This window comes from Scomber scombrus, chromosome 16 (assembly GCF_963691925.1).
Source record: "Scomber scombrus chromosome 16, fScoSco1.1, whole genome shotgun sequence".
NCBI classification, from domain to species: Eukaryota; Metazoa; Chordata; class Actinopteri; order Scombriformes; family Scombridae; genus Scomber; species Scomber scombrus.
The window spans coordinates 3,993,865-4,009,048 of record NC_084985.1 but is presented as its reverse complement, the minus strand read 5'-3'; the positions used below and the strand labels follow the sequence as shown (position 1 = coordinate 4,009,048).

Below are 15,184 nucleotides of genomic sequence, written 5' to 3'. Positions count from 1 at the left end.
GCAGCCCAACGCAGCGCAGTACTTCCAGCAGCTGATGTTGCAGCAGCAGATCAACAACGCCCAGCTGCAGAACCTGGCCGCTGTGCAACAGGTAAAGGTGTGTGCATGTCATGTTGTTTTATTAAATACTGCCATTAAATTAACGTCAGGTTGATTTATTCAACTTTCACAAACAAGTCACAAATGCATGCAAAAACACATTAGAGTTAATAAATCAGGAATCAGAGAACATTATAAAATGGGGACAGTCTAATAAACCGAAGCAGCAAAGCCACATGTACTCAGCCTCCATCTCTAAAAACTTCCATGTGGTTGGTTTTGGTCAAATCTCCATAACCACCACACACTGAACTGACTGTACTGGGACTTTATTTAGACTGATAAACATGTTTTTCCTGCAGCTTTCTTCAGGTTCACTCTGCAAAAAACCTGTTTTAGCTGCAGAGGAAACATGCAGTTCAGTGTGTGGTGGTTAATGGCTTTAGATGTGAGATGTGGAGATTAGAATTAGCTCTAATCTCTGTATGCAGAACATCAACAATCCTGCAGCTCATTTGTAACAAGCTGGAGTTGTGCTATGTTAATTTGCATTGTCCCGAAGAAATAAACTAATAAAATAAGATGAATAAAATGAATAAAATGCCAGCTGTGCACAGGGACTAATCTGCACCTTCATATGGGCGAAATTATATTTATTTATGACTAATAGAAAGAATTTAGACTGTCACAGATGTGCAGATTGTTTCCAGTTGCAATGATTCCTTCTGTTTTGGAGCCTGGAGGTTTTTTCCCCCCCCAGATATATTTATTAAGGTTTTTATTTTATTTATTTTCAACAATAATAAAACAAAAACAGACGAAAAAAAGAACGATATCAACAAAGACAATAAACAAAACAACAACAATTAGAATATATATCGGGGACCAGAGTTTAGATTCATGAGAGTTCATGCCAAATTATGGAGGAAGAGTCCAAGATAGTCTATTTTGTTATTTTTTTGCATATAAGTGAGATATATTACCACTCAATACCAATATTACTCTTGTAAATCTTATAAATAATGTCACGACTATTTTACTACATATTTCTTACTATTATTGTTCTTATTTTTCTTTATTCTTTTTCTTATTGCTGCTCTTATATTCTATTACTGTCCACTTGCTCCTGTGATAATGCAAATTTCCCCATTGTGAGAAAAATAAAGGAATATCTTATCTTATCTTATCTTATCTTATCTTATCTTATCTTATCTTATCTTATATAAATCCAGAGGAACCATCTCTAGTAAAAGCTCACACCAACCCTCAACAGCAGGGCTCTCATCCTTATTTCACTGTGATAATAAATGTTTTCTAGCTGGCTGCCAGCCGTCAGTCGAGTCCTTCCAGCAGCAGCTCTTCTCAGAACATCAGCACCACAGCTGTACGTACCGCTGCTTATCACATGACAACCATAATCACCATAACACCTCTGTTTTTTTTTTTTAAATCCCCTAATTGACCCGTTGCTTATGTTATATGTTTTTTTTAGGCCAGTGTAACATCTGGATCAGGGTCCAGTACCAGCAGCCGTCCTATGGGCGCCACGGCAACGTCAGCAATCAGCCAATCGGTGCTGCTGAGCGGGACGGCAGGCGGGCAGGGACAAATGTACCTGAGGGTGAGTTTCACTGTGTGGAAACACTTTAAACACTGAAGCGTCACAGTTGAGAAATGTTTACTCACTGATTTTATATCAGGTTGAGGCAGATTACATCTTCTAGAGCGAAGTGTCAAACATGAGGCCCGTGGGCCAGAACCGGCCCGCTGAGAGGTTCAATCAGGCCCACTTTCCTTTGTGTCTTCTTTTCCTTCCTTCCTTCCTTCCTTCCTTCCTTCCTTCCTTCCTTCCTTCCTTCCTTCCTTCCTTCCTTCCTTCCATCCTTCCTGTCTTTTTTCCTTCCTCCCTTTCTTCCTTCTGTCCTTCCTTCCTCCCTTTCTTCCTTCTCTCCTTCCTGTCTTTTTTCTTTCCTTCCTCCCTTCCTTCCTTCCTTACTTGCTTCCATATTTCCTTCTTTCCTGTCTTCTTTTCCTTCAGTCCTTCTGTCCTTCCTTCCTTCCTTCCTTCCTTCCTTCCTTCCTTCCTTCCTTCCTTCCTTCCTTCCTTCCTTCCTTCCTTCCTTCCTTCCATTTTTTTAATGAACCGTCTTGTTTTCCTTCCTTCCTTCCTTCCTTCCTTCCTTCCTTCCTTCCTTCCTTCCTTCCTTCCTTCCTTCCTTCCATCTTTCCTTGCTTCCATCTTTCCTTGCTTCCTTCCTTCTTGTCTGTTTTTCCTTCCTTCCTTCTTTCTTTCCTTCCTCCCTTTCTTCATTCTTTCCATCTTTCCTTCCTTCCTTCCTTCCTCTCATCCCTCCTTCCTTCTATCTATTTAATGCTCTGTGTTGTTGTAGCCTCACAGCTGCAGGCTGAGACTCTCTCACTACTTCATATCAGTTTAGTGTCTTTACGAGCGTCCCGTCCTCTGCAGGTGAACCGTTCCCTGAGGTCGCCCATCTCCTCACAGCTCATCTTCATGCCCGGCAACACTGCAACAGCTGCCGTGGCAACCGTCACCCAGCAGCCCCAGGCTCAGCAGCAGCAAACAGCAACAGGAAGTGACACAGACTTCCTCTTCCAGCAGCCAATCAGATAACGATCAGGTTTGTGTTGTTGTGTCTTTTTTTTTACTGAGCTCACACTACACTCGTTCCTTATCTGACACTGTCTCATAACACATCACTGTTTTCCTCTTCCTCCTCTTCCTCCTCCTCTTCCTCTCCAGGTGCAGAACCTTGCTATGAGAGGTATGTCCAGTGCTAAAGGTGTTGGAGTTAAAACTGAAGCCCCAGAGCGGAGCGACTCAGGTAAAGAGGGAAAGATAAGCTGCTTAATCTTATCACATCACATTCTTTCATAACATTAATCCGTCTCTGATTTCACACACATATAAAAAAGCACATGAACGGATGCATTACTCGTTCTTAAACTTGCATTAACTTTCCTTTTGGAGGAGTTTTTTTTTCATTTCTAGACCATACAGTGATAGTATCCCTTCATATCTCATAACTATGTTGATATACCTCTCATAAAGGATAACACTACAACCCTCCCTCTCCCCTACTTATGCACAATGTCCTTTTATAACTACACATCAGTGGTGGTAAATCATACGTGTATTTAAGCTGCCCCCCCCCCCCCCCCCCCGTTCCCAGTCTTCCTGATATCAGCTCTCAACCAAGGTCGATTGGTAGACACAGCTGCTGATGTTATGCATAGATCTACATGCAGGCCTGAGAGGGAGTCACAGTTAGGTAGAAGAGGGAGGAGAACAGAGCCCAAACCTGCTGATAGCATCTAACACAGGAGAACAGTAAAGCTGTCTCTCATGCCTGCTCATCCCTCCCTCTGACTGCTCTTAAACACACACACAGGTTAACAGAAGTTTAGAGACTAGCTCTAACGTTGAACATACATACGACTGGTTTATACAGCGGGGGGGGAAATAAGTATTGAACATTTTTTTTCCAGTAAATATATTTCCAATGAGGCTATTCACATGAACTTTTCACCAGACTTTGGTATTAACCGTCCTGTTGCCTCAGGTCAAGGAAGGAAAGGAGTAAGGAGGGAGGAGGGAAGGAAGGAAGGAAGGAAGGAAGGAAAGAAAGTAGTAAGGGAGTAGGTAGGAAGGAAGGAAGGAAGGAAAGGAGTAAGGGAGTAAGAGAGGGAGGAATAAATGAGGAAGGAAGGAATAAAGGAAGGAAGGAAGGAAGGAAGGAAGGAAGGAAGGAAAGGAGTAAGGGAGTAGGAAGGAAGGAAGGAAAGGAGTAAGGGAGTAAGAGAGGGAGGAAGGAATGAGGAAGGAAGGAAGAAAGGGAGGAAAGAAGGAAGGAAGGAAGGGAGGGAAGAAAGAAGGAAGGAAGGAAGGAAAAGAGTAAGGAGGGAGGGCGGAAGGAATCGAGGAAGGAAGTAAGGAGAGAAAGAAGGAAGGAAGGAAAGGAGTAAGGAGGAAGGGAGGAAGAAAGGGAGCAAAGAAAGAGGGATGGAGGGGAAGAATGAAGGAAAAATTAAGGAAGGAACAGTCAATGAGATGGGGTCAATTTGACCCGGGAGGACAACAGCAGGGTTAACTTAAGAAATCCACACATATAAACAAATCAAAACATTAAAGTCCATAAATCTTAAAAAGTTATGTGAAATAAAGTTGAAGTGTTCTCTGTGTTTCTTCCAGCTGCGTACTCCCTGGTCCAGTCCTCCCACCAGTCTAACAACCAGTCCCCTTCTAAACCAAGCCAGCCTCAGCCGCAGCCCCCCCACATCAAGATCCCCACCTACCCTCAGCCCACCAACCTCAAAGCCCACCCGGTTCCTTCCTCCTCCGGCTCCTCGTCCTCCTCCTCTTCCTCCACCTCCTCCATCCCTCTCTCCCAGCTCCTGCTTCACGGCACCCGGACCCTCACCACGGTAACCACGTCTCCCACGGCGGCGCACACATTGGTGCTGACGTCGAACGCCACGTCCCAGCCCCACTGTTACCCGGTCGGCACGGCGACCATCAAACCGGCCGTCAACGCTCAGACTCTGGTGGTGCAGCCGCTGCAGAAGGCGTCGCTCGGCGCCGAGAAGTCGGGTCATGGTAACGGACCCATCCCCATCCAACCCAAAACTCTGCAGGGTCTCCGTCTCCCTCTCCAGCTGCCTTCCAGGAACCCCCCACCCATCTTGCCCGCCCCTCCGCCCGTCAGCAGCTCCGCCCAGCCCCCCCAGCCCCCCCCACATCCCGGTCCAGATCGTCGGCGCCAGGCAGAGCACGCTGGGTAACGCTCAGGCTCTGGCTCTGGCTCGGGGAAGCTGCAGCCAGGACGGAGCCGCCGTCCTCACCAGCTCGTCCAGCCTGCTCACCATGGTGGCGTCCATCGCCTCCAGGGAGGGCGGGGTCATGAGCAGAGGGGTGGGGCTAAAAACCCTCCAGTTGCCCCAAGAGGTTCCCCCATTGGCTCAGGTCTCTCAGGTGCATCCGCAGTCCAATCAGAGCTCCGGACCGAGTCAGAACGGACCTTTAACTTCGAGCCCTGCTTCCTCCCAGTCCCTCAGCGTTCCCTCTGCTTCCCCCTCGCTGTCCCGCTCAGCGCTGTCCCTCCCGCTGCCAGCGGAGGAGCAGAGAGGAGCAGCTGGTGTGACCACCAATGGAGACTCAGCAGGAAGTCAGACATCACAGGTGAGCCGCTCAGATTCTGATTTAATGATTTAATATATTTAAAGGAGCAGTTTCACATTTTCTGTTTGCAGCTGCTTTTTAATAAATCCAAATCTCAGGGTTAATATCTCACACTGCATCGTAGCTATTTATTCTCCTATTTTTATCTGTCTGCAGAAGCGATTTTCATTCATTTGAAAAAAATAAAAATAAAAAAGCTCAGTTTCTCTGAATTAACGAGATAATTTTCTTGTTTTTCTGAGTAATATTTTCTGAATTTATGAGATGGCCTACTTAGAAGTTCGGCTCTGATGCTTTGTTTTCTCTTTTTCTGGCGTGACAGAAATACGTTTCTGTATATTAGGAGCAGCGACGGTAGCTTAACGTTGCATACAGGTGGGAGCTTCTCGCAGGACTTTGAAGTATCTCGTTAATTCAGAAAAAATGACTCAGAAAAACAGGAAAATTATCTCATTTATTCAAAAAAACAAAGCTTTTTTATTATTTTCAAGTGAATGCAGTACGCTTCTGTATCTGTCTTATTCTATTTTTAGCTCAATTTAATTTCCTATTTAACACTTTTATTTTAATAGTGTTTAAAGTGCTCTACATAAAACACAAGATGCATCAGGACAGAATATATACGCAACACATAAATAGCATATTGAAATGTTCTATACAAATACATTTGCCCTGCCTTGCATTCAGGGAAATGTTCTTATTTGCCTAGAGATTAGTTAGACGAGAACATAGGAGCTGGAGCCAGGAGGCAATTAGCTTAGTTTACCATAAATGGGGGGCAGAGGGGGGCAGTAGGGGGCAGAAAGGGGCAGTAGGGGGGAGTAGGGGGGCAGTAGGGGGCAGTAGGGGGGGGCAACGCTATCCTGGCTCTGCCCAGACTTCAGAAACACTCCTGTGGACCTCTACAGATCCTGCTGTTTGTTTAATTTGTACACAAACAAAATGTAAACACTACAACGTGCAGTTTTAGGAGGATTATGTGATTTAACTACGTCTCAGCAAACAACAGCCGGGGTGTCATCGTTTGGAGGTTGCCTGGCAACAAGTGGAGAGATGCAGCACAGATACGCTGAGCAAACAGTGACTGAAACAGTGACTTCCTAAAGCTGTCGTGTTTTTTTTACTTCCGTTTTCTCCTCTGTTGTTTTCTTTTATGTTTGGGAAATGATTAATAAGGGTTGACAAGATATCTTTAAAAATAGTTGTAAAAGCAGCATCAAGTTTGTTAAAATGTACATTTAGTATTTTTGTTGGTTTTATATCATTTGAAATGACATTTGCACCATTTTTTAAAACCAAAAGTAAGACTGAATGCTCCTGAAAATGTCAAATGGTGTAACCACAAAAGAATGATAAATATTATATATTTTATCCACCCAGAGAGAGAGAAAGAAAGAAAGTGAGGAAGAAAAGAAAGAACAAGGAGGAAAGAAAGAAAGAAAGACAGAAAGAAAAAAGAAAGAAAGAAAGAAAGAACAAGAAGTAGAAGGAAAGAAAGAAAGAAAAAAACAAAAAGAACAAGAAGTAGGAGGAAAGAAAGAAAGAAAGACAGAAAGAAAGAACAAGAAGTAAGAGGAAAGAAAGAAAGAAAGACAGAAAGAAAAAAGAAAGAAAGAGAAAGAACAAGAAGTAGGAGGAAAGAAAGAAAGAAAGAACAAGAAGTAAGAGGAAAGAAAGGACAGAAAGTAAAAGAAAGAAAGAAAGAAAGAAAGAAAGAACAAGAAGTAAGAGGAAAGAAAGACAGAAAGAAAAAAGAAAGAAAGAGAAAGAACAAGAAGTAGGAGGAAAGAAAGAAAGAAAGAACAAGAAGTAAGAGGAAAGAAAGGACAGAAAGTAAAAGAAAGAAAGAAAGAAAGAACAAGAAGTAAGAGGAAAGAAAGACAGAAAGAAAAAGAAAGAAAAAAAGAACAAGAAGTAGGAGAGAAAGAAAGAAAGAAAGACAGAAAGAAAAAAGAAAGAAAGAGAAAGAACAAGAAGTAGGAGGAAAGAAAGAAAGAAAGAACAAGAAGTAAGAGGAAAGAAAGGACAGAAAGTAAAAGAAAGAAAGAAAGAAAGAACAAGAAGTAAGAGGAAAGAAAGACAGAAAGAAAAAAGAAAGAAAGAAAGAACAAGAAGTAGGAGAGAAAGAAAGAAAGAAAGAAAGACAGAAAGAAAAAAGAAAGAAAGACAGAAAGAAAGACAGAAAGAAAGAACAAGAAGTAAAAGGAAAGAAAGAAAAAAGAAAGAAAGAAAGAAAGAAAGAACAAGAAGTAAAAGGAAAGAAAGAAAAAAGAAGGAAAGAAAGAATGAAAGGTGTAACCACAAAAGAATGATAAATATTACATATTTTATCACCTACAGTGTATTTAAGTGGACTTATACTAATAATTACTGTAAATGTTTCCTGATCTCCATGGTTACCAGATTAAATGTAATATTTAGAACAATTGTATTACATTACCTTTATTTAATATAAAGTTATAATGTAAGATCATGCCAAACTAGTTGATATGGTGCTTTATTGAGAATTTACTGTTTTAAGCAAGTTGAATTATTTGGTACAAGTTTCTATGGTTACACCACTTAGACATTTTTGCCATAATCCTCTAATATATTCTCTCAAAATGGATTAAAAGCAGAAATTTGATACTGGGTCCACAAATAAAGGATGTGTGCAAGTTATTCATACGTTTATATTCACATTTTAATCCCTTTAAATTTGATTTTTTTTTTTAGGGAAAGCAGATGACCGGTTCACTTAAAAGGAAATCTGACTCAAATGCAGCTAATGATGAAGATGGCCCCTCCCCCCCACAGCTCCAGCCAATCAGAGATCACGCCTCAGCACTACCGACCAATCCCATCGAAGCAGGTAACGACCACAAAGATAGAAGAAGTCTACATAGATAGAATTTAAACTCTCCAGCAGATTTACTCTTCTTCTCCTCCTCCTTTCTTTTCCCCCTCTCTCAGTCCCTGTTGCTCTTCCTCCTCCAGCCTCCTCCTCTTCCTCCTCCTCTTCCTCTCCCTCCCCAGCTCTGTCGGTGTCCAGAGGGGGCTGCACTCAGGGGGAGAGAGCTCCTCCTCCTCAGGCCGTGGTCAAACCGCACGTCCTCACGCATCTCATAGAGGGCTTCGTCATCCAGGAAGGGGCGGAGCCTTTCCCTGTGAGTACCAAACATGGGATTTGTAGTTTTTTAAACACCTAAGATCCTTCATGTGACGTTTTTTAATGTTTTCTCTCCTCCATTTGTGTTTGATTGACAGGTGTGTGGTTCGGTTAAAGACTCGACTGGCGAGGATTTAACGAACGACAGCCCGGACACTAATCAATCAGAGACCGTTACCACAGCAACAGGTAACAGCTTATCTCTGTGCTGCCTTCCAGACATGATCTGAGGGTAGGAAATTTCAGTTTAGCTTTAAATCAGACTTTCAAGTGGGGGAAAAACATGATCAGGGTTTCTTATCGGTGAGGTTTGTGAAGTTAATTTATCGCTTAGCAACAACAAAAAACAGTCATTTAAAATATGAAAAATCCTCAAAATACACTGAAATTAGATTTTATGATCATATGAGTAAAAATCTCTCAAAACATCTGTAAAGTTTGGTTTTATTCTGTCATAATAAAACCTACACATCGTCACTTTTCTACATATTCATCATTAAAGCTAAGAAACAAAATTAATCACACATATTTAAATATTCAAATTTAAACACATAAAACAACCAAACTAAGAAATGCCATAAATTTAAAATACAAAGTGTTTAAGCATGGAACTAAAAGTTTAAATAACATAGCGAAAGCAACACTTACTATTTAATCAATCAATCAAACTTTATTTTTTATAGCACTTTTCATACAGAACATGGTAATATAACACAAAAAAAACAAAAAAATTAGGAAACAATATCATAACTCTCACACCAGAGGTAGGAAAAAAATTTAAAAAAATAATAATACCCAAATAAAATAAAAGGTAATAAAAGATTAATGAAATAAAATAAAGAAATAATACAATGAAATCACTATAAAATAAAGTGAGTAAAGCCAGAATTGTGAGGAGGAAACAAAGAGGAGAATAAAATAAAATAAAATGTATTTAATTTCCTATTTTCTAACCTTTTCCAGGACTTACTTGTCTTTTTATTTACTTTTTATTGTTTTTATTTTATTTGAAGAGATGATACTGCTTTAGTTTGTTATATACTTAACACTAAACCCTTAAAATTACAGCTATTTCTGTGCTAATTAGTCATTTAATCTCCTTAAATATCATTACAAACATGACTACTGTTTAACCTTTTGAAACTGATGCTCACAGGGTTTCATTACAACCTACAAGTTGGAAATTTCCCACCTTTTGATTCTGACTTGAAGGCAACACAATAAATATCATTATAGAGTCTCTTATCTGGATATGAGAATAAAGGAGGAGACTTTAAACTGATTTGAATGCTTTAACAGTTTATTTCTTTATTTGTGCAAAGATTATTATAATAATGCTAACCCTGACTCTGGCTCTCTCCCCCCCCCCCCCCCAGTACTGAAGTGTGAGTACTGTAAAAACTTTGCTCCTGCCAGCCAGTTCAGAGGCACCAAAAGGTTCTGCTCCATGACGTGTGCCAAGAGGTACTTCAACACGCATGAAATATAATACTGTACGTACAGCCGGAGCCATCGCAGAGGTAAACAGACCCTGAGCCTCCGGAACAGCCGGAAGAGTTATTAAAATCTGCTCTGGTTTAATAATTAGAAGAGAAAATACAACAATTAATGCAACATTTAACCTTCCTGTCGTCCGCCCGGGTCAAATTAACCCCGTCTGTTTGGACTGTTCCTCCTTTCCTCCCTTCCTTCCTTCCGTCTCTCCTTCCTTCCCACCTTCCTTCTTCCTCCCTTCCTTCCTTCCTTCCTCCCTCCTTTCCTCCCTCCTTTCCTTCCCGCCTTCCTTCTTCCGCCCTCCCTTCCTTCCTTCCTTCCTTCCTCCCTCCTTCCTTTCCTTCCTTCTTCCTCCCTTCCTTCCTCCCTCCTTTCCTCCCTCCTTTCCTTCCTTCCTTCCTTCCTCCCTCCTTTCCTCCCTCCTTTCCTTCCCGCCTTCCTTCTTCCTCCCTCCCTTCCTTCCTTCCTTCCTTCCTCCCTCCCTCCTTTCCTTCCTTCTTCCTCCCTTCCTCCCTCCCTCCTCTCCTTCCTTTTTTACTTCCTTCCTTCCTTCTTTCCTCCCTCCCTCCTTTCCTTCCTTCCCTCCTTCCTTCCTCCCTCCTTTCCTTCCTTCCTTCTTCCTCCCTTTCCCCCCTCCTTCCTTCCAGTCTTCCTTCTTCCTCCCTTCCTTCCTCCCTCCTTTCCTCCCTCCTTTCCTTCCTTCCTTCCTTCCTTCCTCCCTCCTTTCCTCCCTCCTTTCCTTCCCGCCTTCCTTCTTCCTCCCTCCCTTCCTTCCTTCTTCCTCCCTCCCTCCTTTCCTTTCTTCTTCCTCCCTTCCTCCCTCCCTCCTTTCCTCCCTCCTTTACTTCCTTCCTTCTTTCCTTCCTTCCTCCCTCCTTTCCTTCCTTCCTCCCTCCTTTACTTCCTTCCTTCTTTCCTCCCTCCCTCCTTTCCTTCCTTCCCTCCTTCCTTCCTCCCTCCTTTCCTTCCTTCCTTCTTCCTCCTTTTCCCCCCTCCTTCCTCCCAGTCTTCCTTCTTCCTCCCTTCCTTCCTCCCTCCTTTCCTCCCTCCTTTCCTTCCTTCCTTCCTTCCTCCCTCCTTTCCTCCCTCCTTTCCTTCCCGCCTTCCTTCTTCCTCCCTCCCTTCCTTCCTTCTTCCTCCCTCCCTCCTTTCCTTTCTTCTTCCTCCCTTCCTCCCTCCCTCCTTTCCTCCCTCCTTTACTTCCTTCCTTCTTTCCTTCCTTCCTCCCTCCTTTCCTTCCTTCTTCCTTCCTTCCTCCCTCCTTTACTTCCTTCCTTCTTTCCTCCCTCCCTCCTTTCCTTCCTTCCCTCCTTCCTTCCTCCCTCCTTTCCTTCCTTCCTTCTTCCTCCCTTTCCCCCCTCCTTCCTTCCAGTCTTCCTTCTTCCTCCCTTCCTTCCTTCCTTCCTTCCTCCCTCCCTCCCTCCCTCTCTCCTTTCCTTCCTTCTTCCTCCCTTCCTTCCTCCCTCCTTTCCTTCCTTCTTCCTCCCTTCCTTCCTTGACTAGAGGACAACAGCAGGGTTAAGGCCTTTTTCCTGCTTCTGAATGAGAGGAAAATCTGTTTCTCTCAGAGTTTAAAGTTCATAATGTGTATTTTCTCAGGTGGCTCCGGCTGTATGTTTCACAGCATGTGTGTTTTTATTTGTTCTCATGTTATTTATTTATTTTTTTAAATGTTTGAATACTGTGACACTTCATTCACTTCTCTCTTCAAAAGCAGCATGTCAATTTATTCTGTTGTTATGTCAGATTTCAGTCCGGTTAGTTTTGCTGTTTTTCTTTTTTCTTTTTTTAACTTTGCTCCATATAAAATAATACATGTGAATATATATATGAACAATGCTCTGATGGCATTGTTTGAATATGATTTTACATTTTCTTGCTTCTGCTTTGCATTTGTCTCTTTGACCACTACATGTGTATAAATATATAAATATATATATATATGTATATATACTACGTATGGTGCAAAGAGATAAAAACTATATGTGTTGCTCGTCTTGGCTTCAGTACCGTATATGTCACTCTTTGTCTACGATACAGTATGTATTGGTTCCCCAGGTACAACGTGAGCTTCAGGCAGCACTACTGCATGCGGCAGGGTCTGGGCCAGGGTCAGGATCACGCCGCGGGTCAGGACCAAGGCCAGGGTCACATGTCCAACTCGGACGAGGAGGGAGGCATCGCCAGGCGGAGGGTTCCCCGAAGGACCAGCTCAGAAATAGCCAGTGCCAAGATAGCAGGGAGACCGATTCCTGTGAAGGTGAGACAGGAGCGTGCGTTTACTGCATGGCTCTCAGAATTACACAAAAAAATAAATATAGAAAATGTGGGAATTGTTTCCAGATTTTTAAAGGTTTAGTAATGAGATGAATCAGACTGGAGAAGCAAGTCAAATTGTTTCAGTTGGTCTTTTATGTCACGTACATGGGGACAGTAGCAGCAAGAGATCTCCTTTTTAACATCGAAAAAGTGTATTTATTTTATTTATTTTATTTATTTTATTTATTTTATTTATTTTATTTATTTTATTTATTTTATTTATTATTTTATTAAATTTAATTAAAATATATTTATTTATTTTAATCTTATTTATTTTAATTATTTTTAAATTTAATTCATTTAATTCATTTATTTTATTTATTTGTTTTAATTTGATGTAATTTAATTTAATTAATTAATTAATTTTTAATTTTTTTTAAAAAATTTTGAACATGAGAATAAAAACTTTAAAAAAAAGACAAAACATGAATAGCAGTGTTTGAAAAGGAGCAGGAAGAAGTATATACTTATAGATTCTCACTACTCCTCTATTAACTCATAAATCATTTATAAACAACTATCCCAAATTTATTTACTACCAAAATATTCACCCATTGTTAAAAAAAACAACCAAATTAGCCAATAATAAGTAAAGGTGATGTAGATAGTTCTTATCTACACTTCAAAGGAGAGTTTAGATGGTGCAAAAATAATGTTGCTGATAGTTTAACATAAAAAATGTGTGTTTTGCTGATACTATAGTTTGTTATTTATTAATTAATGATGATTTTTGACCTATTTCTATTATAAAACCGCTGTAGGTTTTAATTTAGGAAGAAGATTTAATAATTAGTATCTTAATTAGTGGCTCAGTAGTTCATTTCATGTCTGATCTTTCTTTTTTAACCTCTAGAAAAAGAGAAATTCAACTCGCTGCACCTCTTAAACTATATAGACCCCTCCACATTACATCCATTTATAAACTTATACTATATAACTTATATTATATTCTCTTTGGTAATGTAATGCAATAAAAACATCCCCAGTTTGTCAGTTTGTGTTTTATTTTGATTGTGTTTACATTGTCTAAGCTGAAAAGAAGCTTATTGATCCATAAGTAGCTTTCATTGAGAATTAGAAGCCTCGCTGCCCCCTAGTGGCCGCTGTTGGGTATTACAGGGTTAAAACAGAAACCAATAAATCAGTGTTAATCACTTATCTTCCCTTTGTGATGCTGCTCTGTTGTTTTGTCTCCATATGAATAATGAGGAGTAGCTCTCATCATATCTTAATTTGATTTAATTTGATTTGTTTTAATGTGTTAAATTATTATTTTCATCATTCTATAAGTGTTATCTTCTTATCAGTTTTATTCATGTTTCTTCTGTCTTTTAATCTCTTTTTTTAACCTAGTTTTTAGTCTAGCTTTATTAAACTTTATCTCTTTTATTTCATTTTACTTTTGTTTTGTTTTTTAAAATATATTTTAACCTATTGCTTTACTCTATTTTTTACTTTAAATAAACTTTTTCTCTTATTCTTTCTCATTTTTATTTATTTATGTTTTACTCTCTCTTTTTTATTTTTGAACTTTATTTAAATTTTCAAAACTTTTTTATAATTCTTATTTTCTCAGTCTCAGTTTTTCCTTTTTAATTTGTTCTTTGTTTTCATTCCCTCATTATTTTTATTCTTTTTTCTTTACTTTGTCACTTTTTCTATCTTATCAGCTTGTCAGTCAACTATAAAACACTTTGAACTACTTTTACCTGTATGAACGCTGCAATATAAATAAGTTTGATCGACTAATTGATTGATTGATTATGCAATGAAAGTGTTTCTGCATCCAATTATACCTTTATACTCCTCCTCCTCCTCCTCCTCCTCCTCCTCTTCCTCTCTGCAGTGCCGTTCAGAGTCCAGCCATTCAGAGGAGGAGTCCAGCGTAGAGGAGGATGAAGACGACCCCATGTCTCTCTCGCCGGCCTCCTCAGCTTCCTGCCACCAGCCTCCTCCTCCTCTGCACCCGACGGAGAGCTCTCCGCCCGGCTGCCTCACCCTGAACCCCGCCCAGTGGAGCGTTGAGGATGTATCACAGTTCATTTCCTCGCTGCAAGGTTGGAACATCTTTAAACTAAAAAAAAAAAAACTGCTGATGCTTCACCTTTCTTTCTACTTTTATTCTTTTAATCATCCTCTCGTTTTCTCCTCTTCTTCTCTCCTCCGCCTCCCAGGCTGTGAGGATCTCGCCTCTCAGTTCCTGTCGCAGGAGATCGACGGCCAGGCTCTGCTGCTGCTGAAGGAGGAGCATCTCATGTCCACCATGAACATCAAGCTGGGTCCTGCACTCAAAATCTGCGCTCACATTAACAACCTGAGAGACTGATGTCAGTTTTATGTTTTTACCATTTTAAAAATCCAAAGTCAAGCCCCGGGCATTTACCCCCAAACTCCTATCCTCTTGCTCTCGGCTCTTTTAGCCCTAACTCTGGGGGGGCTGCAGCACTTCTTTACCACCTTTTTAAAAGAGCATGAGTATTTTTTAATTCCTCACAAACCTATCGTGTGTTGTGAGTTGAGAAAAACACTACAAATAACCATATTTAATTCTGGTGATGATACATGTCCTCTGTGCTAAATCATTATTCATATATCCATTAATGTTGCTTTTTAGATTTCATTCTGCATAAAAAAAACACGGAGAGATACTGTAGAAGAATGCATAGCTGTTTGTGAATGTATATATATATATATTTTTGAATGCAACAGTAATTTGCATTGTTAATCAAGTCTCCAGTCATTTGCACAGGATTCCCCAAATTACACCAGTTCATGTGCAAATAGGGCTAAAGTTGTTCTCTCTTTGACCTAAGCTGTGCTATTCTTGCTACTCTTCTGCTAAAAAAATCAACAAAAACAGTTAAAAAGGAAAGAATTTGCTCGGACATGTTATTTTCATTTATTGTATCATAATGTGATTTTTCTCACTCCTTCGACTTCAGCTTTAAAATCATTGTTTTTACACAACAGCTTTCGACTTTTCCGAT

The 15,184-nt window shown here is 40.5% G+C and overlaps 1 protein-coding gene across 1 annotated transcript in view; it reads left to right on the top strand.

Annotated features, from left to right (window-relative positions):
- The window catches only part of LOC133996474 (polyhomeotic-like protein 1), a 17,557-nt gene extending 3,034 nt beyond the window's left edge, over positions 1 to 14,523 (top strand). Inside the window, 15 exon segments of the mRNA XM_062436058.1 lie at positions 1 to 103; positions 1,358 to 1,423; positions 1,532 to 1,660; positions 2,507 to 2,620; positions 2,622 to 2,678; positions 2,801 to 2,882; positions 4,250 to 4,785; positions 4,787 to 5,236; positions 7,952 to 8,087; positions 8,189 to 8,382; positions 8,483 to 8,573; positions 9,761 to 9,848; positions 11,919 to 12,138; positions 14,044 to 14,254; positions 14,372 to 14,523. The exon segment at positions 1 to 103 is cut by the window's left edge and continues 20 nt beyond it. Coding sequence (XP_062292042.1) covers positions 1 to 103; positions 1,358 to 1,423; positions 1,532 to 1,660; positions 2,507 to 2,620; positions 2,622 to 2,678; positions 2,801 to 2,882; positions 4,250 to 4,785; positions 4,787 to 5,236; positions 7,952 to 8,087; positions 8,189 to 8,382; positions 8,483 to 8,573; positions 9,761 to 9,848; positions 11,919 to 12,138; positions 14,044 to 14,254; positions 14,372 to 14,523 — 2,629 coding nt within the window.
- The last annotated feature ends 661 nt before the right edge of the window (positions 14,524 to 15,184 follow it).